This window comes from Quercus lobata, chromosome 9, assembly GCF_001633185.2.
Source record: "Quercus lobata isolate SW786 chromosome 9, ValleyOak3.0 Primary Assembly, whole genome shotgun sequence".
NCBI classification, from domain to species: Eukaryota; Viridiplantae; Streptophyta; class Magnoliopsida; order Fagales; family Fagaceae; genus Quercus; species Quercus lobata.
Window position 1 is genome coordinate 4,959,643 of NC_044912.1, and position 18,873 is coordinate 4,978,515.

The 18,873-nt window shown below is 30.7% G+C and overlaps 1 protein-coding gene across 1 annotated transcript; it reads right to left on the reverse strand.

Moving 5' to 3' along the window:
* Positions 1-12,986: 12,986 nt before the first annotated feature.
* On the reverse strand, positions 12,987-14,734 carry LOC115962282 (transcription factor MYB8-like). Its single transcript, XM_031081189.1, has 3 exons — positions 14,427-14,734; positions 14,153-14,282; positions 12,987-13,789 (listed from the first exon to the last, which is right to left on the reverse strand). The coding sequence occupies exons 1-3, from the start codon at positions 14,557-14,559 to the stop codon at positions 13,069-13,071; spliced, it is 984 nt and encodes a 327-aa protein (XP_030937049.1). The 5' UTR covers positions 14,560-14,734; the 3' UTR covers positions 12,987-13,068.
* Positions 14,735-18,873: the final 4,139 nt, after the last annotated feature.

The window sequence follows — 18,873 nt, forward strand, 5'->3', positions numbered from 1 at the left end:
CAGGATATTTTCTTCCATAATTTTTTTTTCTTAACTAAGCACTACATTTTTTTTTAAGAGAAAGGTAAGAAGAACTTCTTTTTTTTTTTTTTTTAAGAAAAAGGTAAGGAGATTTTTTTTTTTTTTTTTTTTTTTTTTTTTTTTTCAGAAAGGTTAAGAAGAGCTAGACACTAACTTTAGACCAAATATTTTACATCATAAAAGTGGGCCTAAAAAATAAAACAACCACTAATGAGAAAGAGAAAATCCTCATATTATGGAGCTCAAAAACAAAAAGTTATCACATCAGGGGGATGAACATAGCACGTGTAACGTGTGATGAAAACTTAATTTAAGAGCATGGGGCCCATCTTGAAAGCTACGAGTGGAAGCTTTTTGATCGTTGATTTATGTTTGATTTTGTTGTTTATTATGGGGTGGAGTAGAGGTGATTATTTATTGAATGCAATGCAGTGGGCAACGTGTCACGGATTTAGGGAGAAGGATTTGGCAGAGACAAGACAGGTTTTATGGTACTGTGTACAGGTTCTGTGAGCTGTAAGACAAAAGATTATTATTAAAACTAGTATTAAAGTAAAGAACAAATTATCCCATGTAGCAGTAGCACTACCACATCATCATCAAAAAAGAGTAAAAGGTTTTTCATTTTTTGACAGTTATTTGGACCCATAGGATCATTGCCCAAGAAGATATATACAGCTTTGATTGGATAACTCTGACCATATAATCTCTAAACCTGGCTCTGCTTTTAACACGTCCTCGTTCAACAAAGTGTAGGACCCAGCCCACTAGTTTGTCCATTTAACCTGTCAATTTGGTTTAAATTAAAACCTATCAAAAGAAAAAAAATGAAATTTAGCTAATTTTCAATAAATTAATGTGAAGGGTTTAAGGGATATCATATAAATGATCTTTTCCATTGTTCATGTGTTGTTAAACCGTGAACGGTCGGCAATAACTTTCACATGATTCATTATCAACAATACAATATTTTGTTTATTTATTTAAATTACAATATATTACTTCAACAATTGTTAAAAAATTATATATATTTAAGCCTATTATTCTCAATTATCATCATAGAACCAAAAATGAGAGATTTTGATAGTTTCATCAAGATGCAAGTGGTATATTTGATATAATTTATTATTGTCATGTGACGTAGATAGAATCGATGAGTCCACATTAGAGATTTTTTTTTATATAATAAATTTAGCCAAAAAAAAAAACATTTAAGAATGGGCTAACATTTATTATTTTCTACAATAAGTTGAGAAATCTTGTTCCTAGGTTGAACTTGAACTCTCTAATATGACAAAAAGATGAAAGTGCCATTAAATCAAGAGACCCTTGACAGATTTATCTAAAATCTTGAATTATTCTTTTGAATTTTGAGCAAGAGAGAAAGGATTTTACCCTCCTCTTTTTAGAGCTTACTTAGAACAACTTTTCATAGATTGACTATATATATAATGAGAGGAAAGTTAAATTTTGTTATGATCACAATTTTTGAGTCACTACTTTGTCGCAGTTTTAACATGACAGATTGTGAGTGGTTGTTTATCATTTTTATATAAACACAATTTTTTCTCCATCATTTACAATTAGTCACATCAAAATTATTATACGAAAATTGTGTCAACTAATTTTCTCTGTGAAAAGTTTTGGCAAAGAGAGAATATCTTCTACTCTTCCACCTCTTTTGTCCCACGATTGGAGAACCCATTTGCTATCTGCTGCCTAGAAAATGCTATACCAATATGGCTCTCTCTCTCTCTCTCTTGGAGTATTGGGTCGTGATTCTCTTGAAATGCTATATTAGGCCTCACAGGCTCACAGCTTGGACTTGCTTCAATCCAAATCACCAAGTGAAACCCATTAATTGTTTCTTGGGCTTAATTACTAAGTGTTAGCTATGGGCCTTGCATCTGATTTCTATAGCAAATGAGTAGGCTTCTAGGAAGATTTCTCTTGCTCAACCTTGGCCCGTTACTTCATCCATATTAAAACCTCAGACCAAAGAAAATTCTATTTTATATAAATTCCACAGATCAGGAAAAAAAAAAATTATTGTGGTATACAGCTTCATTGGGTTAAAGCGTAAAGCCCAATAAGAAATTCAATAGATGGCAATAGGGCCCAGGCTTTACATTTAGAAGCCCATCTCTCTAAGTTTGGGAATATCATGCAAAATTATAAATCCATATGCAAAGGATACAAGCACTGACTAAGCGACCATGAACAAGTTTTATTTTACTTTAATTTTTTCTAACAATAATTTGATTCTTACAAAAATAGGAAAAAAAAAAAAAAGAGAATTAAACCTTGATTATTTTAATAAAAGAAAACCGATTATATCACTAAGTTACAAGGTTCTTAATAAAGTAAAGGTGTTAAGCACAACAAGTAATCAATTTGTGTGTGCTTTTAAAATTAGGTTAATAGAAAGGGTTGAACATGGATTCTCTTAATTGAATATAACCAAGAAGTGACTAGTCTAGAAGATAATAAGAATAAGGTAAGAAATCACTGAGGGATTGAAAAACTTTAAGGAAAGAGGGGGGGGGGGGGGGAATCACCTATTCTTTACATTTTTAAGTGCCAAGTAATTGTACTTTGAGATGGTATTTTAGAATAAGAATATAATTTAGTGAATATAACATTTTTATCAAGTTATGATTGGTACGTGACAATTTGGACCTACTAGTATATCTACTATTACTACTTTATCATCTATCGACATAGGTTATCATCTTAGCTAGTTGTAGAAAATGCATGAAATGGGTTGTGTATATAGATTTACTCTATTAGAATAAAAATTAAAAAAACCCCATCTTTACTAATCATGTGATTAAGTTTTACAAAAAAATATATCTATAAACTGAAATTAAAATTTTAGAATTAAGATAGTACAGAAAAAATTCTTAAGAATAGTCCAAAACACCCATATACTACTGCTAGATAGATAGTATCAACATTTACTGATAGTATGATTGTATTATTAATCTGAATTATAAAGTTGTGGAATACTGGAAGGTTAGAAGAATGAATTATTTCTGAGATAAACTTGGAGACTTTTGTGATATAAACCTTCACTGCTTGTAAACTGAAAAAAAAAATGTAGCAGACATACATCAAAGCAAATTGAAGAATTGGAAAGTCACATATATGTTAGTGATGTCCATGTTCATGCACCGACTGTAGTAGCTCAGCAAAATTATATCCTCATATAACCATGGCTGCTTGAAAGTAACAAGTGATGATGCTGATGCCCATTAATTACAAATTCAAAAGTCAAAAAAAAAAAAAGGAAAGCAAAATTAATGGGTTTCCTAATAAATCTTATATATGACCCGTGTTAGTTCAAGAAACCCCAATCTTTTTAATTATTTAATTATTTTTATTTTTAAATATAATTTTTTTATAGTAACTTTCAGACATCACATATATTTGTCACGCCTCTACAACTAGATGGGGTACCTTTTTTTTGTGTGTGCTAAAAAGCCTGATCAAGAGGAAAATGTGAAAGCAACTATGAAAGTTCTATCAAAGTATCCAATCACCCATCTTATTAAGTTTGGACCTTAAAACAGTGACACTTTTATATATGTCACACTTTGGCTCCACGCAATAAGGTGCATTATCAGCTAGGATTGACACTTAAAGGGGTGTGTCACATTCTTAGATATATATAAAATAAATAGTAGTATAAAAACAAAGTGAAAGTGGCAACCGAATAAGGTGTGGGTAACGTGAATCTTGCCTAGTGTTCTAGAACAAAGTCCCATCGATCCCACCTTGCATAGCTACTTGGTCATATATCATATTTATCTAATCCATAATAATTACGTGAGAATAAAATAGTTAGATAGAAACAATAACTAAAAAGAGAAATAAAGAAGCAGAAAAGAAGAAAAAAAAGTAGACCCCAGGAATTGATGAGAAGAGACATAGGTAGTTGCAAGATTTAAAGGTCACATTTAGTGAAAAGAAAGTTGCAATTTTTATATATATAAAAAAAAAAAAAATATATATATATATATATATAAAATTAGAATAATTATATTATATATATCTCTACCAACCTTCACCAACCATGTAACTTTTTCTTACATAGGTTCATATGCCGTGTCACTTCCAGGTACCCAAGTTGGTAGAGTTTATCCAACTTTTGCTGCCCCCACAGTTTCGATAATGGTAGGCCTCTCATGGGAATGAAATGGGAATTGCTTATACAATATGTATTTGTTAACCTTTGTCAAATTGTCAATGTATGGACCAAAGGAATGGAAGAATGCTTTATTATTGGGTTTCTTTTTTCCTTTTAAGATGTTATGGTAAAAAGTAAAAACCATTGAATCCACAGAGTAGAAGAAAATCTCTCTCAAATTTTATTTTTACGAATAACTTGAAGTCCAATATTGGACTATGACCACTACCTCATATGGGAAAACATTAAAGAAATCTTAGGGTTGCCAAGAAAGTTAGAAAGAAGCCCTAATTTGAGTTGCGCATAAAAATATTGTTAAAAATGTAAGGTTAAAATGGGCATTTGCTCCTTTCGTCAAAAATTTTCAACAAAATGCCTCCTGTCTAAAACTATTTAGAAAAATGCTCATATTTTGAAACTCGATTTTTGGACAATTGAGTTATAGCGAACTGGAAATTTTAAAAAATAAAATAAAAATTGTGGAACTCGAGTTCCATTCAAAGAACTCAATTTCCATTCAAATAAACTCGAGTTCCACAAAATATTCAAGTGGAACTCGAGTATTTTGAATGGAACTTGAGTTCTTGAATTTTATTTATTTATTTATTTATTTATATTTTTAAGTCTAAGTTCGCTATAACTCAATTGTCCAAAAATCTAGTTTTACATTTGAAACTTGATTTTCTAAAAATTGAGTTTCAAAACAGGAACATACTCTTAAATAGTTTCAGACATGGAACATTTTACTAAAAAGTTTGTGAGAAAGTGGTAAAACCCCATTTTGACCAAAATGTAATATTCCGAATGCGAGGAAAAGTTTCAAGACTCACAGTATCTTGTTTTGATTTTTGAGTCAAAAGTTATGACGAAAGGAAAGTTAATATAAACAATAAATTCTTTAAAACGAAGGTTGTCATGAAATGAAGGAGCTTGGTTAAAAAGTAATGTCATTCACAACTATATGAAGGTGAATTTTGATACCCGTGTCGGTTACATCTAGGACGTTAGTTTTAGGACGTTAGTTTTGAGCATTTCTACTAATGTCTTTCTACCTTTTGAATTTCTTGCGTTGTAACTTAAAAAAAATCCTTCTAGTCAAGAAAAAGTTTTGAGTTATCAATTCTATATTAAGAACCTGTTTCATGAAACTTTCTATGCTCTCACTGATTGTCTTATATAATATTAATTAAATGAATCTCACATGGAATGCTGATCTCATAGAGCAAGATTATAAAATAAGTATGATTAAAACTAATTGACTTCTACCTGATCCCACATGATGACTTAAAAAATTCTGAAAACAACTCCTTTTCAAATTCTGAACCTGATAAGTGATGTAATAAAAATTTTCTCCTACCATGTTCTGTGATGTTCATTGGTGCACGTTTGATCGATGAAAATCAAAGCAAAAAAAAATGGTGTGTTATAGGGCTTCGAGCCAAGAAAGTAGCTTATCTTTTTGTCAATAGGATTTGAACCAATTTGAGTGTTGAAGAAAATATCCATGACAAAGACATAAGCCAAGTCAATATTTGTATTAATTTATTAAATCCTGATTAAATCGATGAGCTATTAACATTGTTATATGATTAGCCTGTCTCTTGTTGACCTAAAATGTTGTTAATTGTCCAAATCCATTTGATGACCAACCCAATTAAATTTGCTTGCTTTACATTTCAATATTCTGTGTTGTACCTTCTACTTTTGCTTTTTTCCTTCCCTACTTAATTTGTTTCTTTGATTTATTTATTCTTTGTCTCTGAAATTGGTTAATAGAAGTCAACTCACAATCTTCTACACTCTTTTGAAGCATTTTATTTTCACGTTTTGAGTTTACATTTTAAAAAGAAGAGAGTTACTTGAAGTTGGTGTCCAATGTGAAACCTTAGGAAGTCAATTTGCCGGAAATTTGTCTTCTAATTCTTGAGGTATGGATAATTGGATCCGATTAATGCACGCTCTTAAGATATTCATTAATCTTCAACTTTAGAAAACATTTTATGGTAGATTGAAAAAGTTGTAAAAAAAAAAGGAAAAAAAAGTTGATCATTTTTTTTTTCATAAAAAGTTTTTAAAAATGATTTATTAACGGATGACCTAAAAGCATAGGTTAATAAAACACTAAAACTCTTAATAATTTGATATCGCAGAGGATAAATAGTTTTCTTAAAAGATTATTTTTCCTCCATTATAAAAGCTACCCTAACCACCCTAATGAACAATTTTTAACAGGTTTCACACGCTATTTTATGTCAAACTGACGAGGCAAAACCTCTTTAGAGAATATTATGAAAGACTTTACAAGCAATTACATTTTGAGAGTAGATAGTGAACGTGTATTAATTAATTCTTATATTAATTTTGGGCATTTTGTCCATGGGTTTTTGTAGAATTAAGTACAATTAAGCAATTAAAATAACTTTACATCTCAATCTAGTTTTGAAAATTTGCTTTGCCATGTTAAATTTTGCATTAAAGTTGAAAGGAGAATTGATACGTTTTCGTAGAAACACAATTTAACAATTAAAATAACTACATACCTAAATCTGGTTTTGAAAATCTACTTTGTCCTGTTAAATTATGCATGGTGGTTGATGAAAATTCATGATTACAAAGCTTATAGTTGAAAGAATTAAGAATCAATGATAACTTTTAATAAGGTGTCGGTTGGGAAAAAAATTTGAGCCAAAAAAAAAAAAGGTAACAAAAAGTTAAAATGCACATCTCAAATGAAAATACTTACTGATTAAATTTGTACCCTCGTTAAAATCGAGTTGAAGGGGTTCAACTGTCAGTTGGTCATATAAGAAAAACTAGAAAAGTGGTATGAAGAAATGCCTGAAATAATGACTACAATTTGGACATTCTGATCATGGTCGAATTGCCCACAGAAGAAGGCAAACAAGTGAACAATTCAATAACGCAAGTACAGAAATGTGTCTACTACTTAAAAGGCAAATGTATATTATTAATTATTTTGATTAAGTTTTCATTGATTGAGAGAGAGAGAGAGAGAGGAAAATAAAAGACAACAAGGTGACAATCTTTGTGTCTTTTTCTAGTCACTTGAATAGTAGAATTGCAATGTAATTTCTAAATTTCAACCATTATAGAGAAAAAAATCGTGGTGTGCTCCACAATCATGAGGAAAAAGACCCTCCAATGTGAAGTCAGAAATCCAAATCGTTTATTATGTGGTGTATTTGAGGCTAAGTCTAACACGTAGATCCAATAGTACAAATAATTCTTATCCATATAATTTTTACAATGCATAGCAACTTTTCTTTAGTCCCAACAAACACTAGGAGCCAGAGTCTGTTTTTTAATTAAAAAAAATACAAATTGATTCTCAAAAATAAATAATTAAAAATTAAAATACAACAGAAAATATTCAATTGGCCATGCAATATAGATGTTAGGTAGAGAGTTTTGAGGGCTGTGTTTTGCTTCTTTACTAAACTAGGCCTAGACCATTCATCTAGACCGTGTATTATAAAAGAATATGCATGCACATGCACTCTATTTTTATGCTTTACCGAAGATTAACATATGTTTCTACTTTATGAAACACATAATTATTATTATTATCAATTTTTTGTTAATGTGGGTGTTAATGACTTTCAAAACACTTAACTAATCATCAGGTATATATACATAGTCTTATTGTCTCACACACAGATAGTGACAAGAAAACTCTCTTGAATGTTGCATAAGGTATTGATCAAGGATGAGGAAAATCATGTTTCAGGGCCCACATGCTGTGAAAGGGAGGCTACATGTAACCGAAACATGGTATAATTTTCCGTTGTTCAAGAGACTTGAAATCAGGATTTCATGAATCAAAAGGCGCGAAACCATTGTACCAAGAATACCAACCCCTGGAGGTTGAAACACAGAATTACAGATATGTTTATTTATCTATCTTAATATTAAAAAATTAAAGTATAGAATCAAATTAAAAGGGACAAGCAAGCTAATCACTTGAAAGTCACCCTAAGGTGTTAGGTTAAGAGACTTGAAATCAAGATCTCATGAATCAATATTGAGGCATGGAAACCATTATACCCAATACTTGGAAGGTTGAAACAAATATGTTTATTTATCTAATCTAAATATTAAAAAATTAAAGCATAGGATCAAATTAAAAGAGCAAGCAAGCAAGCTTAGCCGGAGATGATGAAATATAGTTTAATTTGACATATCTTGAAAATGGGGTAATGTTGTAAAATAAAAGGAAAAAGAAAGAAGAGAATGGTGTCATGTTTGGCTGGCTTTTAAACTAAAAATCCCATTCCCATTAATTCAGGAATCCCATACCTCTCTGTGCACATGACCCCCTCTTTTCCTTTTGACTCTCTTCCCCACCACCACCTTCACCCAACTTTAACTAACCAACTGTTTCCTTTCTAATATTTTAATTACAGATTCGGTTACCTACCTCCCAAACATGTCACATGTTCTCCCTCATCTCTTTTCTTTTTTTTCTCTCTCTCTCCCAATCACAAAGATGCTAAATGCATTAGATTCCATTTTCACACTCAATAAATTATTTCGACGATAGTACAATTGGTATTAGTATAGTACCACTTCGAAATTAGCACGAATTAATTCATGACCTAATTGATTGGCTTCATTAAGGAACAAAATTGAAAATTCTGATTCACACATCATGTAATTATGTATTCTTTATTTATTATATATATAGTTTAAACCTATAACGTCCACTTCTAATAATTATGTTATTTATCATCAAACTAAGATATCAATCATTTTTTGGTATAGGCGGAGATTGAACCACATATTTTTTATTCAATTATAAAAAACTTTATTAATTGAGTTAACTAAAACCCGTCATGTAATCATGTATTGATTAGTGTTTGTCACTTGGCATATTTTTCTTGGTTTACAAATTTTATTTTGTGAATTGTTGTATCTTTTTCCTCTATTGAGAAGGTAGGCCATAGATTTATTTCTCAACTTGTAAAAAGAAAAAATATTTAAAGTTAGAAATCCAATTTGTTTTTATGAACTATCACAATCTCTTTAATATATTATTCATAGAACAAATTAATTTAATGAGTTTTAATATATGATTTAAACTTTCACTTTCAAGCTTTACCAAATCTTGTATTATTAGTATCTATCATATCAAATTATTCTTATTATTTTACATATTTCCTAGAGATTATTCCAAATCAAATTCAAAGGACTTGTTTTTTTAATTGGAGATATGAAAAAGGGCTTTCTTATATATGTATCATGATGTGCAATATTATCTATAAGAAGATATATATATATATATATATATATATATATATATATCCGTGTCATAAACTTCTTCTTTATAGGGAGGTCAAAAGAGCTGAGTTGGAGTTCCTCTTTGTAAATAAATGTATGCCCAAATCAGCACGCACTCAATCCTATACAACTCTATAAGCTTCAATTTTACACCTTCAAACCTGTACTTAAATTCTTTAATAAGTTGGTATTCTTTTTTTCTTTTTCTTTTTTGGTAAAATAAGTTGGTATTCTAGGTACAGAGGTATCAGCCATTCCCACTGGACCCTACTATAAGATTCCAAACACGTGGGTTTTTTCTTTATCATATCAAACTAATAATAATTAATCACCGTCTAATAATTTTAGTAGGTTCTACGCAATCCAATGAAGAAAACCATAAACTAATTCTTTTAGTTAAGGTTCTGGCAGTTGAACCAACCATAAATTTGACAAACTGAGATTATATCCTAAACTTCTTTTTAGGTTTTCGAAATAAAAATCCGCCGCACATCATGAGTATTTCACTTTATATTTCATCAATGAAAATATATTTTATATAAAATATGATAAGATGTGACTGATGGAGTGGTACGTAAAATAGAGAATTTTTATTTAGCATAAAACATAGTGACCCGACGTGTCAATTGGTAAAGGCTGCGGTTCTTAAGGAAAGCTGACTAATAGTTTTATGTGTTTGTTACATGTTAGATAGACCATCCAGAATATTCAAATCCTTTCAACTCAATCCCACTTTCACTTCTTTAGAAAAAAGTTTTAGGGATAAAGGAATTGAACTTCAACCTAATCTCTCTATTCTAGATGCAATTTTACTATTTGAGCAGTGCTGAGTTTACGACATTCTTTTTTTAAAAAAAACTTCACACAGAAATTGGTGTCCATATATTTCAGCACAAGCATGATTAAGCATTAACCTTAACCAATCACATGTTACTTTTAAAAATATATTACATACCAACTTAAACTTGTGATGGATAAACATTCTAAGCATTAATTGGTGGAAGGGAATAATAAGGTGCAACTTGGAGCAAAGTTGGGTTAGTCAGACAAATCTTGTTTATAATAAAGGTACACTTTAATACAATTCTACCAAGTTTACCTAAATCCACTCAGAGAATTGGCTAATATTTTAGTTAGGTTGATATCAAAATCGAGTCTGGCGAGATGGGATTGGATTGCTTGAGTTGAGAGGCATATATGCTTAAGTATCATTCATGCAATTCCCATCTTCAGTGGAATTTAGGAGAAAAAAGTTTCTAGCTGGGAATTACCACTACCTCAATTGTCCACCCACTAGTGCAATTGGTTTATTATGAGGAAAACAGACACCTAAATTGATGTTTTCAAGTGCATAATTAGTCACTGGCCACAAGGTCTCGTCCCTAGGGTTACTGCCAAAACTCATCATCCATCAAGGTCATTCCCCACTGTCCGATTGGAGATATATATATACATACTTTTACCAAAATTAGAAGGATTTAGTGATTTGCTCAATTTTACTGCCCTCAACAAAAGGATATATTATATAGTCTGAATTTTACAATCACTAGAAAAAGAAATGAGAAAATTAATACTCATTTTCCAATCTAAACTTTCATCGTATTTACACTGTCTTTGAAAATTATCTATTTGCACGATTAATACTCCAATTTGAGATGAAAATCAGATGTAATTACAAAATGAAATCTCGTAGTTGTAATGAAAAGCCACAATTTTTGAGTAATTGAATTCTCAATTTAGATAGTTAGAGGAATATGATAAACTTATCTCAAATTAGGGTGTCAATTGGGTTAATTGATAGTTTTGGAACATTAAAAACGTGGCAAATTTTTAGGATGAAAAAGTAAATGTTTTCCAAAAAAATACATACTTTAAGTTTAAAATAATAATTATCTTCCAAGACCGAAAAGCTATAGTCACATCTATTTTGTATTACAAAAAGATTGGGTACGGTTGAGAGTTCTCAAAATCATTTCCGAAATTCATATTACACCACTACACGATACACAATTACATATTAAATGTGAGACTTCACATATGCCCCCATAATATAAATATATTTATAGTTTAATAAGACTTTAGGTCCCTGCAGCACAAAATCCATACAATCGGAAAATTACAGTAACATTTTGCTCATTATATGGTTATCAAACTGACTAGAATGTAATAATAATAATAATAATAATAATAATAATAAATTGACTAGAAGGTAGTTTAAAAAATAAATAGAAGGTAGATTTGTAGAGAATTTAAAAAATAATAAAAATAAAACACTGAATCATTAGCCTACGTGTCGGAACATACAAGTTTACTTCTGTGCACATGGCTTACCTACCCTATGCACATGGACAAGTTAAGAAAATCGTGTACTTAAGTAGGACCATAGTCTATTTTTTGGATCTTCATCAAAACAAAAATAGTCTATTTTTAGATCATATAATATAAAGACTTTATAATCTGACTTACTGTAACATGCTTGCTTTTCAAACTATAATTTACAATCTCTATTTGAAGGAAACTATACAATATGAAGAATCAAATAACATTTTTTTTTGCCCAAGCTAGGGAAGGTGTGAAGTATATATAAAATTTATAATATTAACAGAAAATGTATTTACATTTTTGCTTTTGTTTTTGCTCATTACAAAAAATATTTGTTTTTGTTTTTTTGTTTTTTCAAAACTGTCATCCATATCACTAACTTTAAATTAAAATTAATGAGTAATACGAAAGGTGCTATAAATTTTACTACAAAATCCTTATAAACTAGTATTTCAATTTTTAAACAAAAAAAAAAAAAAAAAACTATAGAATTTATTTATTATATTTATTGATGTTGCATACTTGCATTAATCACATTTACTATCATATCTTTTTATTTATTTTTCCAATAAAAATTCACTATAATATCAATCATTTGGCAATAAAATAATAGTAACTTTTGTATATCAACAAATAGTGTTATCTAAACTTTTTTTTTTAAATAATTCGATGGTTTTTTTCTTGGATAAATCAATAGTTATAACTAGATGAAAAATTTGAATCCTGAATGTCTTCATTAGAAACACCAAAAAATACTAACCAATTGAGCTATAAGATTATTAAAAATAATTAAATATATAGTTACAAGTTACAACAATGGAAAGAAAAGGGATACGAATCAATTTTATTCTAATTATAAAAGATATGAGGTTATGCCATTGAGCTATAAAGTTCTTAAAAACACTATCAAAACTAATATATAAATGTATTAATATTCCTCAACTTGGCATGATTAACATATATATATATATATATATATCTCTAAAAATGGGATATGATTACATGTCAAGTAAAACCATCAAACAAGCATTTTAAAAAAATTCTAAAACTCCTATTATTTTTACAACCAAAAACTTACAAACTGACATTAATGTAATTAGTTTCACTTCGACAATATAATAAATAAATATCTAAATTGCTTTTCTATGAGAGGTGATAATTAAGTCCCTTTGTAATATTGATGTAGTAAAATTTGTACATCACTGTAAAGGAAAATAGCTTATCAAAAAAAAAAAAATTTATGAATTCAAAGGTCTGTAATATCTGTAGAGCCCATTAGAATTCTTGCAATTCATACACAACTCAGTACTATTACTGCTCTGATACCCTAATTGGCAACACAAACACACTGCCTGTGCTACCATGGCTGATTGCACTGTCCCAAACAACTGGTTATAACCACCATGAACTTGCTGTAGCTTTGACTCGGCTGTGTTTGCACTTGACACCCTGGTTGACTCTGTCTGAACCGGCCTAAGTCCAATAGAAAGTTCCAAGTTTAGCTCACTCTCATCAAACTTGTCTTGCTTTTGTTGTTGTACTATTTGTTGTGGTGGTTCTTCCTCGGTTGTTGTGCCACTACTAGTGCAATTAACATCTTCAAGTGGCTCTATCTTTGGGTAATTCAACGTGGGTACTGTAATTGTTGTAGAACTAAAGTTGTTGATGTTGTTGTAGTTGTACGTGTTGTTTGTCTGGCTGTTCTTCATGAGGTTGAGCTTGGATACAGGTAAAGATGGTAGAGACGAATTGTTGCTGCTGAAATCTAAGTGGGAAATTGTTGCTGCTGGTGTTAGGACTGTGTTGGTGGTGGTGGTGGTGGTGGTGATTTCATTGAGAGGACGGTGAGTTTGAGGGTCTATGCCACGGCTTACGAGCTTGCGTTTGATGTGTGTGTTCCAATAGTTCTTGATCTCATTGTCTGTTCTTCCGGGCAATCTTCCAGCAATCAAAGACCATCTGTGAACAAGCAAAGTAACCTTATAAGAAATTGAATTTCATAGCTTTTTCTTCACTTTTCCTTAGCACCCAAATAGGGTCTAATAGAAAACTAAAAGTTAAAATGAGATAAGAGTTGGAACTCAGGACTACACGAGATGGGGTTTGAACTTAGAACTACACTTAGATAACTAAAGGTTGAGAATTTAATGATTGATATGATATTTCCCAAATTGGATCAAAAGGAGGATAAGTTTTATGAAAAAGATTGGAAATTTGGATTGAGACAGGTTTCGAAAAAGAACCATGCCTAGAGCCAGAAAATTTAAAAGTTGAAAAAAAATTTATTTGTAAAATTGGATGAAAAGGAATCAAAGGGCTTACTTGTTTCCCAGCAAACTATGGAGCTTGATGATGAGTTCATCTTCTTCCTCAGTGAAATTGCCACGCTTGAGATCAGGGCGCAGATAGTTTATCCACCTCAATCTGCAACTCTTGCCACATCTAAGTAATCCTACAAAATTCAACAAAAGAAACAAAATTTATGAGAGATTGCTATAGAAACAAGAAGAGGGGGTATCAATTTGAGGTATATTTGAAAAAAAAAAAAAATACGATTAAGATCAAGTTATATATATCTGGTGTAACTTTTTTGTACCTGCGGCTTTTGGAAGAGAACGCCAACAACCTTCACCGTGGACTCGGATATAGTCTATGAGGCGCTGGTCTTCCTCTTTGGTCCAGGCACCTTTGTTGGTGTGTGCTTTTTCACAACAAGGCGAGCGTCCCATGTTTTGATAAAAATAGTTTGAAGAGGTGGGATTTGGATATAGATATAGAAACACCCAATACAGGAAGTGGATAAGTATGCAAGTGTTTGATATGTTTACTTTCTTTGGCTCCTTTGTTTGTAAGAGGTTTTTTTTTTTTTGAAAGCAGAGAAGATAAGAACAGAGTAGAGAGAGGGGGGGGGGGGGGGATTGGTTTTGAAGGAGTGGGGGAGAGAGAGGAGAGAGGAGATTATATATATGTGGAGATAAGAGAGAGAAATGAAAGGGAGGGAAGCAATAGACCCGGATTCTTAATGGGGGAGAGAGTGTGGTGTGGGGGGAGATTTGACCAAGTTGGTAAGAAAGACAAGTGGTTAGTGGTTACAGATAGGGCTGGATTTGGTAGGTAGCTCTACTTTTACGTCACATTGTGGGCTCTCTCTCTCTCTCTCTCTCTCTCTCATTATGGAATGAGCTAACTCAGCAAGAAAAAGAAGAGAAAAAATTGAATTTGATTGATAAAAAATAAAAGTGGGAGTTAAAATTTATAAAAACCGACAAAAAACAGAGTTAAAACCCAAAAGCAGAACAGACAACAGAGAGAGAAGTTCAATATCACAACAATATTGCTTCTATTGAAATTTGAGAGTTTCTTTCTTGAGAAATCCTCTAAATACAAAAAATTTCACACCTGGCTAATATGGTAGATTGTTAGTAATAGGTAAAAAAATATTATCAATGATAAATTTAGATAAGAACTAATAAAAATTTGTCAACTCAAACTATTATGAAATATTGCAAAATTTTTTTTTTTTGGGTATGTATCATTACTATTCTAGCTCTCGTTTGTACACATGGAAAGTAACAAAGCATATGAAAGAAAAAAGAAGATGGATGGCAATAGTGACTCACATGTCTCTGTGGGCCTAGGTTCCCTCCAGCTGCCCTTTCCAGTTGGTTCAACTGTACAATAATTGGAGTCATACTCAGGCTATGATTGTCGTTGGATGAAAAATGAACATTACTTCTACCCAAAAAAATGAACATTACATTTAAATTATCCATAATATGGTAAAATTCATTTAGTTTATTTTAAAATGAATAGATAAAAGTTTTAAAAACTCTTGGAATTATACTAAGAACTTTAAAGATTTTTAATCCCATGTCATTGGTGCTATAAGAAACTAGGACAGGACACAGGAGAGTTCATTCGATGTAATAGTGAATTTAGTCCCACTTTATAATTATTCGAGTTAAATTTAACAATGAATTTAGGTTTGTTGTCAACTGAGTTGAATTAAATTCTAGACCTTGATTTTGAGGTGGTATTATAGGTAATCATTGCATATAACATTTTTCTCACATAAAAATAGGTCTCATACTCATATGATCTTCTTTATGTGAGAGGGATGTTACATGCAATTGTTACATAAAATAATAAATCATTAATTTTCTTATTATTGATTTCCTTAAAATTACCAAATTTATATAGAAATAGAAAATTAGTAACTCATGACAAGTACATAAATGAGTTTAACAAGGTTATTTCTGGTAGAACACTAGCTGATATTACATCTATTAATGAATTCATTGAAAAAAAAAATTAAGAAATTAAATTTTATAAGAATTAGACAATGCTGAACTCTTTTATTAGATAAAGTGTCATCCCACATACATTAAAAATGCATCTTATAGCTAATATTATATTCAAGTATTAATGGGCATACAAAAAACATATTCATATAATCTGTCAAACAAATACTAAATATGTATCTTTCTCAACAACAACAACAACAACAACAAAAAAAACTAAATATGTATTAATATAATCTAACAAGCTATGTAAAGTGCAAATCCCATAAGAGATTGTTAAATACAGTAACATGCAAGTTTTACTTAAGACATAATACATTCTTATTTATTCTTTGGAGAAATTAAGAGCATTTTTTTTTCTCACACATAGAGACAGAATTAATGTTGTTCTAGCCAAAACAAGAAATATAATAAAGGAGAAAATTGAAAAAATATATGACACATATCTGATATTACCAATTGCTCAACTCAATATGGATCATAGCTATAGGCAAAGACAATCAAATCACTTAGTGTATAATGAAAATTATTACCCCACATGAAATTTTACTACACAAACAATCTGCCCGAAAACATAACATACATTAAGAGTTACCAAACAACATTGCACTTAATTGTCAAAAAAGCAAAAATTATTAAAATTAAAAAACCCATAAAGCACCATTGCACTCTCCATGTGACTTTTTTTTTTTTTTTTTAATAGAATTTCAACTTATGATGTCCATTTTTGATGATTACGCTCTTTATAATTAGACTAAGACACCAATCAAAATCCCAAATCTCTTATTAACTATCAGAAACTTTACTAGTTAAGTTAACCCAGTTTTTACTCTCCATGGGACTTTGTTTCACACCATAGTCCTTTACTTTTTGGGTATCAAACATTTTGCAGAATGAGGAAATCTCTCTGCAAGGAACCTCTTATATTGCTTTCAGTTGAGCTTAATTAAAAAGACTCAAAGATTCAATTCTCATATTTTTATCTTCATATTCACCTTCTTTATTTTTTGGTTACACAAGTAATAGGGATTAGGGAGTGACGAAAATAATTAAAGAAAAGGTGCATGCGTTAAGGTGACTAGTGCAAGACCTGTGTTTCAAGCAATTAGATAGAATGCAAATGCATTGTAACTAGGCAGAAAAATAGAATGCTATCACTTGACACACAAAGTCACAAATACACTCTAGATATTTGTGAGTATGATTGTAATGTTCATTCTGTCATTCACTGTACACGATGCATATATAATGGTTCTTGTGTCTCTTTTGATGTATAACCTTGTTTGTTAAAATTTTCACGTTTTTATCACCACAAAAAAGATGATTAGATTTGGATAATTGGACCTCTCACCGCTCTATGACACTAGAGCATTCGTAAGACACTCATTAGAAGCACAAATCCAATCAGGGATTGGAGGTGAATCCTTTTCTTAATTAAGAGATTTTAATCAAGAGATTTTAATGCAGGAAACAAGTCAAAAAAAGAAGGAAGTGGACCAAAATAAATAAATAAGGTAACAAGGAGGTTACTGAAAAAAAGATTAATAACACAATTAAGAAGATAGTGAATAAGCAAAGCAAGAACAATTAAGAAAGAAAAAGAATAGATAAGATAGAATTTCAACTTATGTGACATATACTCTAGAATGATTACTTTTATCGTCAAGCGAATATATCAATTGATTTTTTATGTAGGCGAAGTTTGAATTCAGAACTCTTATTTGAATACAAGAAACTTCACCAGTTACACCCCATTGTAATCATTGAATTATTAAATAGAAAAAAGAAAAGAAAAGAAAAGAATAACTAAAATACCCAAATAATTCGACTACATGTCATAACCAATTGTTCATATTAATGGGAAAAACTTACTTAGTCCAAAGCACTACTCCAGAACTATGTAAGAATTGCCTCATATTGAGAAACAGATGCCTCACTGCCCATGCTGCTTACCAACTACATGCATAGAGTTCTTGGGATGGGACTGGCAAGGCCACATGGGGAAGGTAATAAGTGTAGGTTTCTCTTGCAGATGATCCTTTACACGAAAGTCAAGCATGAATTAATGCCTTAGCTATATTAGGGAGATCGCAAGTTGAGGATTTTGCTTTGTTTTCAACTTTCCTGCAACTATTATTATTGATGCATTTTGTTTAACCTCTTTTCAAAACTCTTTTGATGATACAAGTATATAACCTCTTTTCATTGATGCATTTTTTTAAAAAAATAATCTGGATAAAAATATAATAAATCATTCATGAAATCATGCTCCTCAACCTTCACCCCCACCATCCATTAATTTTTAAGTATCATCCGTACTTTTGCATTTCCAATCCAACTTTATGGCTGATTAAAAATTTGTTTTCCAGTCATTTTTCACAAATTTAAGATATGTACTACTACTCCCATACGTGGTGGGAAGCTAACTTGCAGGTAGCTATAATTTATGAGGTGAATACGAAATCCATTTAGGAATTGGGACCTTTAAAAGCATCACCAAATATATATGGCAAAAAATAGAAAAAATATATAATATGACATAACATAACGTTGGACATAGCTAGTAGAAAGAACACATACCACCTTACATCCCATGCTGATCATCACATTAATTAAACCAATAGTCAATTTCGTACACTGACATACAATTAATTGTTTGACTTTATAGGCCTTTTTCTGGTTCTGAGGCTCAAAGTAGAGAAAGAACACCACCCTAGATGGTTAAATATCTCTTAAATCAGG

Excerpts from the sequence above, each read along its gene's own strand:
- LOC115962282 (XM_031081189.1), bottom strand. The coding sequence starts at position 14,559 with ATGGGACGCTCGCCTTGTTGTGAAAAAGCACACACCAACAAAGGTGCC. Across the intron at positions 14,283-14,426 it reads TTCTCTTCCAAAAGCCGCAG|GATTACTTAGATGTGGCAAG; the intron begins GTACAAAAAAGT and ends TGAATTTTGTAG. Across the intron at positions 13,790-14,152 it reads CATAGTTTGCTGGGAAACAA|ATGGTCTTTGATTGCTGGAA; the intron begins GTAAGCCCTTTG and ends GCTTGTTCACAG.